Source organism: Nyctibius grandis, chromosome 2, assembly GCF_013368605.1.
Source record: "Nyctibius grandis isolate bNycGra1 chromosome 2, bNycGra1.pri, whole genome shotgun sequence".
Lineage (NCBI taxonomy): Eukaryota > Metazoa > Chordata > Aves > Nyctibiiformes > Nyctibiidae > Nyctibius > Nyctibius grandis.
The window spans coordinates 50,713,191-50,730,620 of NC_090659.1; the positions used below are offsets into that span (position 1 = coordinate 50,713,191).

General features: G+C 37.9%; 1 protein-coding gene across 6 annotated transcripts in view; it reads left to right on the top strand.

Moving 5' to 3' along the window:
- UBE3A (ubiquitin protein ligase E3A) overlaps positions 1-17,430 on the top strand; it is a 55,459-nt gene that overhangs the window by 3,998 nt on the left and 34,031 nt on the right. For 2 of the 6 annotated variants that reach the window (XM_068418170.1, XM_068418152.1), the window contains exons 2-5: positions 4,902-4,969; positions 12,319-12,465; positions 13,086-13,204; positions 17,349-17,393. In XM_068418170.1, coding sequence (XP_068274271.1) covers positions 13,185-13,204; positions 17,349-17,393 — 65 coding nt within the window. In that variant the 5' untranslated portion in view covers positions 4,902-4,969; positions 12,319-12,465; positions 13,086-13,184. Of the gene's footprint in view, positions 1-468; positions 559-4,901; positions 4,970-12,318; positions 12,466-13,085; positions 13,205-17,348; positions 17,394-17,430 lie in introns of those variants that run through there. The other 4 variants (XM_068418161.1, XM_068418139.1, XM_068418144.1 and 1 more) reach the window with 3 other exon arrangements.

The following is a 17,430-nucleotide window of genomic DNA, read 5'->3' on the forward strand; positions in this document are numbered from 1 at the left end:
GTGTAAAGGTAGTATTTTGTAATGAAGCAACGCTTCAGTAGCTGGTGAGACATTTCTTCAGGAAAATAACCTCATAGGAGAAATATAAAAAAAAGATAAAATCAAATAATGTTGAGATCCAGGATTCATGCTTGGCAATGTAACATGTGAACAAATAGCACTTTAAATTGCTGGTTTTGAATAGTTCCACCTTCTTGTGGCTAGGAGTGACAGAACTTAGTGACGACAAAATAACTTACTGGTTGCAAAATTACATTATAAATTAAATAATACAATAGTGTTCTGTCTCACAAATACTCTTATGAATGAATCTCTTAAAGGAAGCATTAACTACTTCTTACTTTTAATAGGTTGAGCCTGCTTCCCTGTATTATGCAAACTGCTGAATGGAGGAAGGGGGCGGAAGTCAGTCTTTACCGATACTCTTTCTGTTACCATCCTGCATGGTTCTTTACCCATGTTTTACAGGGTGGTGAAGAATTAGGAGAAGCTGCAGTTTTTCAGCTGAGTGGAACTAAATGGGTGGCTATCCTCTGGACCCTCACTTCACTGTCTTAGGTAAGAGGGGTGACCTGTTTCTTTTGAAGCAACTTGCATTTCCTTAGAAAAGAGGTATATGTGTTTTAACAGAAACTTCTAGTGAGCAAAGCAGAGGTTTGGACTTTTTTTTTTTTTTTTTTGTAATCTAGTGGCTTAAAAAGGGCACTTATGGTATGTAGCTATTCAAGACTTTTCATCAAAAAGTGTTGTTGTTTGCATCCATCCAAATAGCTTTAAAAACATGCTCTGTGTTCATATGCTTTACCTTTGAGAATCATACTTATCTTGTGTAGTATGTCAACAGTGGGACTGTACCAGAGGTGAATTACAGTGGTGATGATTTAGCACAAACTTGAACTGAGGTACCAGTTGGCTGCTTGATACAGAGGGTGCTGCTTTTTTTCACGTTCAGTCCTTGTGTGACATAATTTCAAAGCTGCGGTCTGAGTAACTGAATAACAAAATTTAAGTGTCTCAGAAACTGTAAGGTACAGTATCTCAGTTTGAAACCTGATGGAAATTTGGTCTTGGTGGGCCTTGTATCCCAGTGGAATCACAAGCAGACAATCATGGAACCCGTATTTGGGTTTGGTTGTTGTTTCATAATTGTCTGGCAGCGATTAATCTGCATGGTTTGTGTTTCATTCTGGTGTCCTGTGAGGACTGTGGCGGGGTTTCTGCTGTCTTGACGGAGCTAGAGTTCTAGGGATGAAGCTAGTTCTTCATCTCTCGTTCATAGAAGAGACTATGCTCTTACTTCCTTTGCTGGACCCCTTTTTTGGACTTGTTGATACTTCCTTGCATCAAAGAAATTGGTAAAATGAGGAAATTAGCATGACAAATAAACACCCCCTCTCCCTCATCTTTAGGAGCTGTGTGCAGGGGAAGCACAAGAGCTATCTGTAATGTGTTGCCAAGCTTGAGCAGTGCTGAGAGATGCCAAACTTGCCCAGGCAGCCAGGCTCTGGCACTACTTGTGTACTCCTGCTCTGGTATGCTCTGTGGGACCCAGGTTGGAGCAGCTGCAGTTCAGCAGGCTTGGGGTGTTAGAGGGTGGTGGAGTGGCTCTTAAAGGAGCTGAACTTCTAAAATGGACTATAGGTCAACATACTTCAGGAAATGCTACCATAGTTGTAGACGAGTTTTTCTTTTGCATTATGGTTAGTCATGTGTTTGAGCTGATTACGTTAATGCTTAAAATATTTTGATTTTACAGAACAATATTTTTTGTTTTCTTGAAAGGTATCAAAAACTTTTACAAAGCTAGATAATACTGAAGAGGTCTATCACTACTTCAGAATTTCTGTTTCCAATATGATGTTTTCATCTTTCTTTTTGCATAGCCATATTCAGATAATGATTACTTTCTATTTCATAGTGAAATCTCTTGTCCAGAGTCTTCGTGATGAATATTGTGGTCTAATATGTGTATATACCCTGTTTTATTTTAGAAAGTCCAAGGTATACTAGCGTACCCTGGCTGCAGTAGCAGCACCTAGATGTGTCTCAGTTGTTGTAGCAAAACTTGCCTATTGTGGACCATAGAAATACATACTTATAGTCCACACAGCCTGCAAGTCCCATGAGAGTTCAAGGACACAGGAGCTCTTAAGAGTGTGGATTTCTGTGAAATACTGGTATTTCTTGGTTGCGAAGGTTGAGCCCTTTATGTTGTAAGGTGGTGATAAATACTCCATTTGCCTGGTTCCTGTGACCTGAATATCATATTGAAAGAAGGATGTTTGTGAATGCTTTCTTTTCATTTGGCTAACATTGTTATATTAAGAATGCCAGTCGTGGAAGAAAATTATTCTTATTTGAACGTCTATATTTGAAATTGTGGGAGAGGGTCTATAATACTAGGTAAAATACCAACCATTTTCTTTAGAATTTCTCAGAATTTTTTCTTCTGCTCCTGTCTCGTGACAGTTATTGCAAAAAAAAAAAAGTGGAAAATGTCGTTTAAGCACCTGACAGAGGTGACTTCATGATGTCTTTCATCAGGCCAGACATGAGAGTTACAAAATATTTTTCATAATTTAGAATTCATTTCTTAAATATTTTGCAGTTCTGTATGCTACGGTTTGGTTAATTCAGTAGCTTCCCATCTTTGTTAGTATCATTTGGTGTGCCTTGAAGTCTCTTTCTTATTGAAAATGTGTGACATAGTTGTAAAAAAGCAGCTCTTTTGGCTCTGGTCATGTGACAGATCAAGATTTCTTTATGTTGACTGGAAGCAATAGTGTTAGCCATGCTTTTAGTCACATTTGCCACTTGCATTTTTTTTTTAGGCTGATGTGGCTAATTAATAAGTATACTAAAGGTAAATGTTGAAGCACATCTGACTTCATGAAATTGTTTTAATTCCTTTTAGACAAGCATTGCAGATTCCGTGTTTCATTTTGTTGTTGTTCATGTAGCCTTTGTGCAGATTATTTTAGTAGACTGCTGAACTGCTGTGCCGTGGTGGTAGCTGGTGCGGCGGGGGGGAATTGAGAAAGAGAACTGTAAGTGCAGGTGCTTCAGTTTTGTGCTGTTGAAGTTGCTTGCTCTTCTCTGCTAGCTACATGTTATTAAGTAAATCCTCTGTCTCCATCTCCTCTACTGTGGTCTTGTCTCTTCTGTAAATTGTACTGTCTTAAACTACATAGCTTCAGTTATGTTGGGAACCTTTGTTTTATTTTCTTCTATTGCTGAGCAATGATCGTAAGATCCCTGATAAATGTGTTAGCAATACTTTTTCATGCTGTACTTTGTGTTCTGCTTGTACTCTATGCACACTGAAAGTTGGTGCTTTTGTACTGTAGAGGAGAGTGAGTGAATTTTATATAGATGTCATTGCTCTATATGTGTACATGAACAAATATATATATTGGAGTTTAAGCTGGAAGTTCTGTGATACAAGGTGTGAAAATACTGGTCACATTTGTCAGAATACTTCTAACTGAGTTTGCCTAATGGAGTCACTCTGAATGAAGAATTATTCTTCAATGGAATATAAGCTAGATATTCTGGTTTTCTGCAGTTGGTATGGAGTGGAAGTGCCACCTCCGAACAGGAAAATGATCAGTTACTGTCTCATACTGTTCAGATAAATTTATTCATTTTTTCTTCTGAATGGTAGTAAAGTTTTATTGACACAGTTGCATAACATTAACTTTTTCTTCCTAATTGTACGTAAATCCACATAATTTTCATAATTGTGTGCTGAAATAGGAATCTTGTTTCATGAAACAGGTAGGGTGCCCTGTTTAACTGTTTAATTTAAGTATAAAAAATTGTGTACAAACTGTTATTGCTGTAAAGCTTTACTGGCATGACTGTGTCAGTCCAGGATCACTCCTTTTCACATCCCTGATACAGAATTGGGCCTTCGGTACTGCATGGGTTCTCTCGTTTGACACGTTTAAGACAAACCTGAATGTACTCTTAAGGTAACCAGATCAGGGTTTCCTTTGTGGGAACTCCAGTCTGTATCAGAGATCAGCCTAAATCAGCTGCATTGGATTTGTTTGTTCTTAATAGAGTTGTAGAAACAAGAAATTAAGTATTAAATTTTCATGGTACTGAAAGTGTGATACTCTGTGCCAAATGAGTAAGTTTCTGGAAAGTAACTACTAGATTAGTTATATGCCTAAATGCCTGTTTCTGTCACTTTTTCGCCTGAAATTGGTTGTGCTTTTAGGTGTTTGTTGAAAATGTTTGGAGTATGTTTTAGTCATGAGTCCCTTGTTAATTATGGCTTCCCTGAAAAGGAACAATTTATAGAAAAGCTTATCAAACTCCAGCAGTTTTGTGCAGCGAGGACAAAGATATGGTTCTATCTGTGACTTCTTTTGTGAGTGTTGGGGTTTTTTTTATTATAAATACTGATTCTTTAAAAAAAAAAAAAAAAGTAGGGTGGGGAGGGGGAAGAAACCTTGCCAGAATCTTCCAGAAGAAGGAAATGGATATTTGTAATGAACTGGATGAACGGAATTGTAAAACTGTATTGCATCACTAGAGAGGAAAGAATAGGGAACATTGTGCATATGTACTTTTTGCTTTTGTAGTTTCCCTAACGTACTAAGTATTTTCTGTTGTGGTTTTTATGGAAAGTATGATTTCGTTGGGAAGTCATATGATTTAGTTTTAGGTGGTCCTGCAAGGATCAGGGAGTTGGCGTCGATGATCCTTATGGGTCCCTTCCAACTTGAGATAGAATCATAGAACAGAAACAGACTAAGTATGTGTTTCCTGTAGTTGCAAACTTGTGACTAATTGAATGGCCATTCTTGAATGTATCGTTTTGAAGTTGTATTGAGCTTCAGATGGCTATGGAGTGTAGTGCAAAAACTGAAATGTAATGTTTTGCATTATAGGTACAAGAACTGTAGAAGTCCATTTTAGAATTTGAAAGAACAAGTTTCTGCAGCTCTGGAAAGATATGGTATGTTTATGTTTTCACTTACATTGTGTGTATGCTAATAATTATAATAACAAATGATTGTACTTTTGTTCCCTGATTTAAAAAAAAAAAAAAGTTGAAATAAATTCAGGAAGTAACATACATTCATTTTTCCCATATTTTTTTGACTGTGATGTCTGTTACTTAGGCATAGTTCTCTAGAAAACTGAGTTATTTTGATTTTTCTTGGTGAAAATAAATATCGATGATACAACATTGTTGAATTCTCTTTTAATTTGTTTTACAAGTTCAGCGTCACGCTGCTACCATCCATCTATTTCTCCATGGATTGGATAAGAATCGGTGCTGTTTCTGAAAGTTCCTTTTTCCTTGCTGCTGAGCATATTTATAGTGAGGCTTGTACAGTTTTTAGGTATGACTTGACAAATAAGTTCAGAACTACTAGAAAACTTAAGCAAACATCAGTGGAAGTCAAATTTGCAAATTGGAATGTTAGGAAATAGAGAAATCTAACCTTTATTAGCATGAGCTCATGGCACATGGTCTCTCTTTTTGTCTAGGCACTTAAGTGTCCAGCCAGCTTAAAAGTATGTGTATATATTACAGCAAGGTTGGAACCTTAACTTGTAGTTATTTTAATTTCCATTTTCTATCTGTATTCTGGTGTAATCCTGTGGAGATACCTGGTAGTATGGAATAACTGCACCACTCTGTAACGTCTCTTAAGTTCTGTAGTTCTGCAGCTTGGTACATAGAGAATTTTTGAAACTTTTGGCATTGCTGCATTCAGAGAAACAATTATTGTTTAAGTTAATTTTTCTACCATAATAAAAAAGTCTATTAATGCATATATAAAATTATATGTAGTTACTTCAACAACTGCTTCTAAGCTATGTGGGTACTTTCTTTTTTAACCACTTAAAATGTGGGGAAGAACTCAGTAACTGCTGATACGAGTTCTATACACTGTGTGTTTATGTCTAGATTTTTGTTTTGAAGATACTTAACATAAGAACATTTAAAGTTTTGAAGTCTCAACCTTGCAGAAGGGTTGTTGGGTGTCTTTTTCTTTAACTTCTGTTTTGTAGGAAGCTATAGACAGGAGCTAAAATGACTAATTATAAGCTGAAACTTTAAATATCATATGTGCTAATTAAAGACTGTAAATCTATAAAAGCTATAATGTTACATTATCACAATCCAGATGTTCCTGAGAGAATTGTATAGATTGGTCCTTTACTCTAGCAGGCATCTGGCAGGTAGTATGTATTCATTTTTGCACCCACAGCACCACTGGGACCACCCACCTGCTTCTTGCTCTCCCGTTTCAATACCAGTTGTGTGTATGATGGCTCTTCTTCAAACCTAAACCATTATTTCTTTATTGCCATTATTTCTGCTGGCTGCTTTTTTCTGAATATTTAACTGCTTGCTGATGTATGTATGCATAGAGTCTTTGTAATGGTATGCGCTTCATAAGTTGATGAAGAATTCCCTTCTAATCCCCCACAACTTGTGAATAATGAATACTAATGGAACATCAGGAAAACTGAATGTTATGCTACAGAACTGCATGATTGCTTGGTCTTAATATAAACTATATATATAAACAAACATGCGAGTGACACTGAAGAACTTGGTGAACAGAAAGATACTTTATGTGGAAGGCTGCATGAAAGATGGGTGGCAAAAGAAAGCAACATAACAAAGCATAAGCAAAAGGACAGATGGAATGAAAGTTTTAATTGTTAAAGCTGAAGTGAAGCTGTAAAACTTACCCATTTGGAAAATAACTTAACTTGATACCTACCTGGTAAAAGGAGAGCTACTAAAAGAAATTTAAACAGATGATTGGATTTCACCTCCTGATGTAGGAAGGCTTTCCATTCATAACTGTATACCATTTTGGATGGAGCCTGAAGTAGCAGGCGTAATCGAGAGAGAAACAAGTGGTTCTGCTGCAAAAAATATGGAGTGTGTGTAGTGAAAGAAAAATCAGCTGTGGTCTAAGTGAAAAATGCAGAAGCTAAAGATAATTTCAGGTCTTTCTTTTACAAAGGTGAATAAAGCCAGCCCAACTTTAAACCGTGACATACATCTATGACCTTCCTGGAATATCAAACCAAAAGCAAATACTGAAAATCTAGCGTCCAGAGTTGCAAAGGCAGTTGTAGAAAATGAGAGTAACGCACAGGCCTTTAGCTTAGGGGTGGTGAGAGGGAATGGGAGCAAACACTAGACCTTTTTCTCTTACTATGTGATTTGTGGAGTATTGACATCAAGGTGAAGTAAGTATACAGATGTTATAGGATGAAGCTTTTATATAAGTCTGTGGTTGATCTCTGTATACTGACATGCACCAAATTCTACTTTTATTAAACTGAGTAACTTGCGTTTTTACTGAAGTGTAAATTCCAGAATGGTACCAGCTTTAATTTGAAGATAGTAGCAAATTCAGATCCCCACCCCAAATAATTTATTAAAGTGTTAATTGTCCTCGCAGTCCTGCATGCTTGTGTTCCTACTCTAATTTGAATTTGTTAACCTTCAGTTTCCAGTCATGTGGGTTTTCATATCCTTTCTTTTAATTGGAAGATCTTTTTTATGTATTCTTTCTGTGCTATGAGAGGACTTAGTTTCTTCCAGTATCCATATTACTTAGCTTGATTAACTTTGAACTCTTTCCATTATCTTATCACAAGGCACTTTCTCCTGTCTTCATGCTGTCTTTGTGACTCTTTTTTGCTACTTCTGGAACACTTTTGAAGAATATTGAATAACTGGAGAATTGAGCTCAAGTTTTGAACATGTCTGAAGTACTTTGTACAGATGAACAGACACCTTTCCAGGAACTCTTCATGAGTCATATCTGTTGTTCTAGCTGTAATATGGGGAGCATGTGTGTTTGCTCATCAGTTGTGACTGCCTTAGTCACTCTAGGTTGGCATTTTCCAGGATAGAACCCAGTTCTTTTGGTTTTCTAACTATGTGATTTTGTGTTTGTTGTTATTAGTTGAATGGTTTGGTTTACCAGGCAGTGGAAAAAAAAAAAAATCATATAGATGCCTTGCTGCTGTTTGGTTTTTTTTTCCAGCTCCATTAGGATTTGTATCATCAGGTTTTATTAGTGGCTGTTTTATTTTACTTTAAGATTATTCCTAATTTGACCTGCTATTAGTTGCATGAAGAAAACTTCTAGAATCTCATGTCTTTTCAGGTTTTCTCTGTTGGAAGCAGCATGCAGGGAACAAAAGCAATTGATGTTTCCAACCTTACTGAGAAATTAAGTGTCAAACATGCCTATTACACTATTACTCTTAATTTTTTTTTTTTCATGCAGGTGACACTTAAGATTGAACTTAGGGTTTTGGTGAATATTCTAGTTTCCTCCAGGACACTTGGATCAATCTCAAGTTATAAAAGGCCACTTTCCAGCTGTCCGTTCCTTTTTTTGAAGTAGTAAGCTAGCTAGGGTAGTTCTGAGGGCATCTTTTACTGTATAGATGATGACTGTCCGTTTCATCATGGTACTCAAAGTCATTCTGGAAATGTATCAAATTCATTCTTGGGGGATTCAGAGGGATTCTTCAGAAAACATACAAAAGCTGTCTATAGTGATATCTTGAGAGAAATGGTTATTTTTAATTAAGTAACTCAAATTCTGGCACTGGCAGGTAAGGAAGATCATGGTACTTCTTTGTACAGGTGAATCGCTCCTATTTTCATTAGCTCAGCTGTCAAAAAGAGAATCTTAAAAAAAACTCGGATCAAAGATTACTTGGGTGGATACTTAAGATTCTTTTGTAAAGGTATCTTAAATTCTTACAAATGCCACCTCCCAGGGCACCCATCCTTCAGTAAGGTGAAGAGGAAGTCCTAGTTTAAATAAGAAAAGTGTTCCTCCTCTCAGGTATCTTCCTAGACCTCAGATACTGGGTGTCAGCTGCCAGATTGCTGTTCTGTCACAGAAAGTGAACATCAAATAACACAAGGAAAGTACTAGGTATAGGAAATCCATGTAAGTGACAACTTCCAATTAAGTGATTTGTAGCTGGAAGCTTTTTGGCTTTATTTTTGATTGCTGACAAATAGGTACTTATGTTCTCCATGGTGTGGCTTTAGGTTCTGTAAGTTGGAGCTGCAGGCCTCTTCTTTGCTCATGTTTGTGATTCCAGACTTTAAAAATTAAATGAAATACGCAAAGAGAAGTTCTCATTAGGCTATGCAGCAAAGTTGCTTTTAGTGTCTTTAGAGGCATCTGAACTTGTTTTCTGACTTCTTGCTCTTTCACTCATTTACCATTTATTTCCTTCTTCTTCTTGAGTTGATAAGAACATTCTTTTTCAGAAAATCTGCACCTTTACCACCTTGGAGAAATGGTTGTTGTCTCAAACTACTGCATAAATATTATTTGTCCTGTTCCCTCTCAATGAGGGCTTCTCCATGCCACACAAGGCTCTTCAGTTATATGGTTTGAAGGCATGGATCTTGTGTATTGCCTTGCTATTATAATAGGGGTTGTTGTAGTCCTGGTTGAATATACCTCTTGTAAATAGTCACTAGGCAGGTATAGGTGTGTCTGTCCCGGAGCCTGCGGAGGCCTGAAGAGCCTAGCAGCCATCTCGGGTTTCGCGGACATACTCCACAGGCACAAACTTCGTGTGATACCTTCAGCTGCTCTGTGTGTCTGTGAAAGCCTAAACCGTAAGCCATGTTAATCATGACAGTGAAGACCAGAGAAATCTGTTTGAGTAGTAAGAATAAATATCTGCTCTGGGGCTGCTGTTCCTACCTTCTAGAAGGTAAGTTAAATCCAGAGGTGGTGTTTTTTTTTTTGTAAAGAAATTCCTGTGACAGAAAAGCAGTTGGTTTAGGTCAGTTTCCTGTTCTTCATAACGCCCTTTTCCAAGATGTTAGTCTATTCATGAGTGTGGTTTCCCTTTCCTGATCGAGTAGCATCCTTTGACTCTCTTACTAGCTTTGTTTTTCTTTCTGCCTTGTTTGGATCCAGCAGTCAAAATGTCCATTGTTCAAACTAGATTCAGAATAAGGGATCTTTGATGGCAGTCTCCTTTACCACTCATCCTATGTTTCAACATGATGGTCTCTTTGCCAGCAGACAGTACTCTGCTGATGCATGAATGAGTAAGGTTTTAGAAAAATGAATTCTTTCATCTATGCTAGGAAATCCTTGCCAGTCATATTCTGTCCCACAGGACTGGCAGCAAGAATAGGTGGGAAAGTTGGATGAGGAGAGAGAGGAGGAAAATGATTCATTAAGATTTCTTGCATCTGTATTGTTGAAAAGTAGCATGAGATTTTTAGACCCCAGTAAAGTAAGTCTAGTTTTAAGGTATCTAGTAACAGATTAGAAATGCTGCAACTACCTGATTAAAAGCTCTGATCCACAATAAATTCAATTTGTAGATACAAATTTCAGTACAAAATTTAAACGAGTTAACTTCAGCTTGGTGAGATTCATGCTGGTACGGATACTGCCTCTCTTCACAGTGCTGCTGTAGATACAATGTTCAGTGGTGTGGTAAATCCGACTAACAGAGCTGAATCTGTGTCAGGCCTGGGCACAAACTTGTCTTGGCCATGATTGTGGAGCTGCCACCTCAGTGCATATTCTGTAATATTCTGAAATCTGATGGTTTTTGAAGCCAGTACCAACATTTTGTGTGTTCCTTCACTGTTGACAATGGTGTTGATGACTTTTCTCACATGAAACAGCCTCGGGAAGACCCTGTTTTACTAAGATTGCTGTCAGCCTCTTGTTCTAACATGCTTCCATTTGAATGGAAGACTGCTGTAATTACTTTTGCCCATGGTCTGGGTGACATAGGAAACAAGTCTAGGTAGGGAGTGATTGATTCAGTGCACTCCAGAACGTGAGCTGGTACTTCCAGCGGTTGGACAGAATGTGGGTTTCCCAGCCAATGAGGCATTAGAGATTACACCACTGTCCGCTTTGACCAGCACACTAAAAGTTACTTGGGGAAAGAGCTAGAAGGGGTTTTAATTTCTAAAGGCATTTTACGGAGCCATTTCACATCAGTTCAGAAAGCAGCAAGAATTTAGATTTAACTAGAAGAAAGCACTGCCTTAGAATAGGCATCTGTTTCTTTAAAGCTAAGGCTTGCCTGAAAGTGGACATTGTCAGGTCTTAAATCGGAATGCCATAAGCGTCGTTTTAAGGCTTCTTAGTTTTGCATCAGCATCTTGTTTTTTTGCTGTTTGCTTTTCTGTACAGCTGATGGTCAGCAAACATTAATTTGAAAATCTTTACCCTGTTTGTCATTTAATGTTGACAGAAGAGGAATCTATCCAACTGACTTATTCGTTGTACTGTATTCCTGGCATTGACTCAGTTAAACTTTGATTTACACCTGTAAAACATAGATACTGGAGAACCTCTGGTTTTTTTTTTTTTCAGAGGTTTCTGGTAGCCTGCTTCTTTTTTACTTTCATTGTGTCAACTGCACTTGTGTTTAGATGAGAAGACTGAAATATTACTGATGGTAAAATAATTAATTGCGCTTTTCCTGCCTCAAGGAATGTACCCAATAAAACTAATAAGCTTCATTCTGAAACTAATACAAACTTTGTTCCGTTGCAGAGTTTGTAGCAGAATGGCAAATTGTGGTAGAATGGCAAAAGTCAGCAGCTTTTCTGACAGACGAGAAAATCATGGGCCTTGCTTACTGATCAGTGATTTTGTATCTTTGACAAGTTAATAGATACAAATTAGTATTGAGAATGCTTGATTGCTCATCAAACCTAAGACCTTACTGAAAGACTCTTGTAATAGGTTGGACTGAAACACAGAAGCTTTCTTCACTGAAACATTTAAAGCTGTCTGATGTGCTCTCTTAGTATTTGCACCAGATGGTTGTGACCGTGGGTGTTGCAGAAAGCCGCGGGTGTGCCATCAATAGCTTGCTTGCCTTTGTGCACCTTGCTCCTGTATGAGGCTTCTGCTGCATGGCAACCTACAAATGTGGGGTTTCATCTGGGTTAGAGCCACAGGAATGAACTTCTCAGATACTGTAGAGAGGTCTGTCTTCATAGCTACTGGCTATTTAGAGAAAGTAAGATAACTTTTTATTTACTAAATACAGTAATAAAATTTCAATTTTAATCAAGACTTTATATTAACAAAAAGTGAATAATGCTGTTTGTGATCTGACTCTCCATCAAAGGCCTTTTTACTTTATAGTCTTTGTCCAGTGCACCTAGGACCTTGGGTGGAAGAGAGAATGGGGTGAATTGAGTGTTGAGGGTTATGCTTGGAAATATTTTATCAGTTAACTTTAGTTTAGAGTAGATAATAGCAGTAGGTAAGAGACTAACTGGTTCCTTTTCAGCCATGGAAGTAATCAGCTGGGGTGGTCCCAGGGCGCTCTGGGCACGAGTATTGCTGAGTGATCATTGGCTGCCACCTGCGTGACAAAGTAAAGGACCAACCCTTCAATTTATACCAGTGGAGCCAGATCACGGGAAACAATTGACAGGTAAAATACACGTTTGAAAATTTAAGGGAGAGGAGAGAGTACATGTGGTGTAAATGGAGCAAAGAACCTAAAAGATTAGCCATAGATAGCAAAGGGTGCTTCTCTGAAACTTTTACATAGCTTTAGCTTACTTCATTTTGGGGAGAGGCACACAGCAAAGCGCAAGTTACATATTGCTCCCCTGGAAACACAAAACCTTCTTAGGAACCACTATTAGTTTGAGTTGTAGCAGGGAAACAACTAAAAGGATTTTATTGTAGTTAGAACTTACAGTTCATATTTACGCACCTGCTTCCAAATCTTTGAATGCTTGTTGTCTTGATGTGAGGTGCTTTCCGCTGGTCCAAGAGATGCGTTTTGGCTTTGTTGCTTTTTAGAGAGAATGAAAATAAGTTGATGGATTTTCAAGTTCACCAGTTGAGTGTACTGTAGTGAGTTACTCTAGAAGTCTTAGAATGCCATTGAAAAATGAACTACTTTTTGTGCAGTAGGTCTTAATCTCGCAGATAAAACAATGCTTAACATCAGTGTTTTTCTTCCATTTTATGGTTTTTATTTAGTGGGCTGGCTGCAAATAAAATTTGTAAGGACTTTTAACTAAATTATTTTTACTTATTTAGAGTTGTTAAGCTTATGCTTAGCCCAGCGTGGCACAGGACTGGTGTGACAACTCGTTTTTAATCAGTGACTCAAAATTGTGATCACCCTGATGTCACCGAATGGCCACAGCTTGTAAAAGGTAAGCATAAAGCATATTGTATTGTTTCTCAGGATCAATTTTAGTATCATGTTTATTTTAAAAGTATTTCATTTTAATGGGTTGAAGTTTTATAAATAATATTAAGGTAAGTTGTTTGTTTAAGATAAGTCAGCTGCCAAAGCTGACTTACCCTTTTGCTTAGAGTGATTTCAAATCTCACTTAGCTTGTCCCTGCCCGCTTTTTAAAATACAAGCACTGTGGTGCTCTGTGGTATCCCTCTTAAGGGCAATACTATCACTTAAGTCTCTGGTGGTTTTTACTGTCGTACTGAAATTCTGTATAAATTGTTTAGCATACTTATTTTAGTAATTTGTTCAATTTTTTTTGAAGTATTTGTCCAGGAGACTTGATGTTAAAATTTGTAGGCTTGCATACCTTTACTTTTCTGTCCTAGGGAGGTACACTGAAGGTAAAAATAGTGGCTTGCAGAATAGAGAAGTTGCTCCCTGTTATACTGGAAGTGAGCCACCATTTGAATTTGCTAGCTCATACTGCAGTATTCAGATTAGTTGGTGTCTTGTGATCAGTATCTACAGTCTAATTCAAAGCTGAAATTTGTAAGAGCATTTGCTGTGAGATTTTCTCTGAACAGAACTCTTGTTTCAGATTTTAAGCATAATGAAAGGACATCTTGCCATACTGTATAGTTGTTTTTCAGTACTGTTGCCTGCTCGGAGAAATAACAAGGTATCTTGTTTGTAAACAGTTGGGTATTGCAAAATAAGTAGCTTCTCAACAAACAACTACAATTCCTGTAATTAGATTGATCTTCCACATTGTTTTAATGAATACTGAAAGCTCATTTTATTTGGTGCTTACATTGTCATTTGAAACCTTTTAAAATCCAGTTAAGTGCATTAGTAGTTCTGCAAATCATAGGTATGTTCATGTTAGAGAAAACAATAAGCTGAAGGAATTTGAGCCCTGTTTTCTGTAGAACCAATTACCTTAGAGGACCAAACCTTTTCTGACTCAGCTAGATTTTATTCTTTCTGAACTTCCCTGAAACTGCCTTCTCTTATATTGTTAGTCTTAGAGAAGAAACCTTTTTTGCAGAACAGGATATACTGAACTGCACTGTCTGTTAGCAGTGTGTCCAGGTGGCCAAGAAGGCCAATGGCATCCTGGCCTCTATTAGGAATAGTGTAGCCAGCCGGTCTAGGGAAGTGATCGTCCCTCTGTACTTGGCACTGGTGAGGCCGCACCTTGAATACTGTGTCCAGTTCTGGGCCCCGCACTTCAAGAAAGATGTTGAGGTGTTGGAGCGAGTCCAGAGGAGGGTGACCAAGCTGGTGAAGGGTCTGGAGGGTCTGACCTACGAGGAACGGCTGAGGGAGCTGGGGTTGTTTAGCCTGGAGAAGAGGAGGCTCAGAGGTGACCTTATTGCAGTCTACAACTACCTGAAGGGAGGTTGTAGTGAAGTGGGAGTTGGCCTCTTCTCCCAGGCAACTAGTGATAGGACAAGAGGGCACAGCTTCAAGCTTCGCCAGGGGAGGTTCAGGTTGGACATTAGGAAGAATTTCTTTACAGAAAGGGTTATCAGACATTGGAATGGGCTGCCCAGGGAGGTGGTGGAGTCACCATCTCTGGATGTGTTTAAGAAAAGACTGACAGGGTGGTGTAGGGGCAACGGTTGAGCTCGATGATCCCTGAGGTCTCTTCCAACCTGGGTGATTCTGTGATTCAAAGCCCAGATAAAACCCACACAAGTGATAAGGGTGGGAAAATATTTTGGATATACTGATAGCTGTGTTTACATGTCTGTACTGCAAATCACCAGGCTACCTTTTTTACATGCTAAGTTTAGATGTCAATCTGCGATTTTTCTGTAACTTCTCATACTGCTGTGTATTTTAAAGGCTCAAAGTGATTAATACTCTTGATGTTTTTGTTTTAACACCACTATTTCACTTGTATTTTCATAGCAACTTAAAGCACTGCTCTTACCCAAAGCTTCATTGTGTTGTATTAGTTTTATTTGTTTTAGTCATAGGAAATACAACACAAAAGATAGCAACCTTCTCAAACTTCCAGGGTCTTTGCTATCAGTTTCTGAAGTCCTGGATGTGAATAGAGCTAGCTAATATGAATATAAACACTCTTCTTTCCACTGCTCCTCAGGTTGCATGGCTTCTAACACTTACATGCTTATGTGAATAATTAGAAAAAAAAATACTTGAGGTTCTTTTCTCTGTAAGTTTTTAGTGACTTGTTTTGGTCACTGGAGTTGAAGGGAAAATAAATTTTTATTTGTTTTGCGGTTGAGCCTTATTTTTGTCAGCAACTATCTCATCAGTCCTGAACTTTAATGCATAAGGGAAATATCATTTGGAGGGAATAAATAGAGACCAAATTTTGAGATGGGGCAGTTTTTTTGTTATTTTCCAGTTAGAGGGTATTTGCATTTTAAGCATGAATATAAAGTTAGTTGGATGGTAAGTTCACAATTCTGTCCCTAGTGTCAATTTAATTTTATAACTTAGTGGAATATAAACAAATACCTTCCTGTGTTCTGCATCATCTTTCACTGCATAGTATCCAGCTAGGCTAGGAATTTTAAGTTGTCTGCCAGAAATGCTTTCTAGGCACTGGGTCTGTTAATATAGTACAGTTTGGTAAAATCCAGAAAGCTGTGAAGATCTAATATGCCAGCAAAGGAACTAAGATTTTAGTAGAGAACTCGGAGAACAGTCTGGGTGTTAATAGGAGGGACCATCCAGTAAGGTAGCACAATGAAACATAGGAAAACAGGAAATGTTTCAGGCTACAGGTGGAGATTTCCACTAGCATTTAGAATAGTATAGTTAGTAATATAGTAAATAGAGAAATTCAGAAATTCCATTCCTATAAACAATGATTTTCCTGGTAAAGCTATGGCAAAGCCTGCTTAGCTGTGCTGACTGAAGTCCCCTAGCAAATTCTGTTGAAACCTATGAAGTGAGTTCTATTTGCAGATTTTAGCTTACTTCTGTTTTGAGAAAGCTCTGTCATGAAAGACATTTTTGTTCATGTAAGCTACAGAGTCTTACTGTAATGACTGCTCTATTTCCACTCTTCACGCAATGTATCTAGCATGGCAGTTCTGGTCAACTGTACCAAACTCTTTACCCAAGTGAAGGTTGCATAATGTTGTTCAGGATGATTCCAAGCAGCTTAAGGTGGTTGAACTCAAAACTGCTGTATTTGTACTGCCTTGTCTCCTGGCTTATGTGGCTACAACTCACTGGGTAGGGGGAAGTCCTGAATGGAGGAAAAAACAATCTGAAAAAAAACAACAACAACAAAAAAAACCCCACACACAAAAAAACCCCAAACAAACAAAAAAAAAAACCACACCAAAACCCAACAGCAAAAAAGAAATGTTAACTTCTTGAGTCAGTGCTGGCATAAGGAAGAAGATGGAAATAAGGAGGAGCTAAACAGCTATAATTTGGCCTACTTAAATTAATATAGAATTATAACCCTTAAATTACTCTGTAAATTAAGTCAAGGGGGTTGGCAAGCTGAATACAGGTGCTGCTTGTGTGTTCAAAAATGCCAGGCAATAACACCTAATTCTGAATATTACTGGCTGACCTGCTGGCTGGAAGGAAGAAACAGAAAGCTGCCTTTAGCACTCCTGCTCTGTGAGATTATGTCCATAAATTCAAGTAGAGAGAGACATGAAATTTGTTTTGGGATTCTGTTGAGACCTGCTTCTGAGCTGCTGCTTCTTAACAGTCCAGTTGTGCAGAGAATCTGTTTGTAACAGTTGATCACTTATAAACTTTGAGTATACATTTTGTTTATAGAAGTGATTATGAAGAATTAGCCCAGAACTGGTGCACTATGTAACCTGAATACGGAAGTACTGCCAGCAGAAGTTTCCTCTAGTGGCTGCTGTTGTGTAAGCTGCGGGGAAAAAGTGCTGTCTTCCTTAGAGAAATTTGGCTTAATTATATTGTCAGATTTTGTGTTATCAACTGTCTTCTAGAGTTTGGTCAAGCAAATGTGCAAGTGCATAAAATTGATGCTTTTAGTGGCACTAATACATTATTATCACTTTCCACCTTTCCTAACTCTTCATATTGTAATGACTTAAAATAACAAAGAATGCTTAAGGTTTTGTATCTGTGTTTGCAGATCACCAGGAGAACCTCACTCTGAAAACATTGAAACTAGCCGAATGTAAGTAAATGAGTGGATCAGTTTGGTATATCTTGTT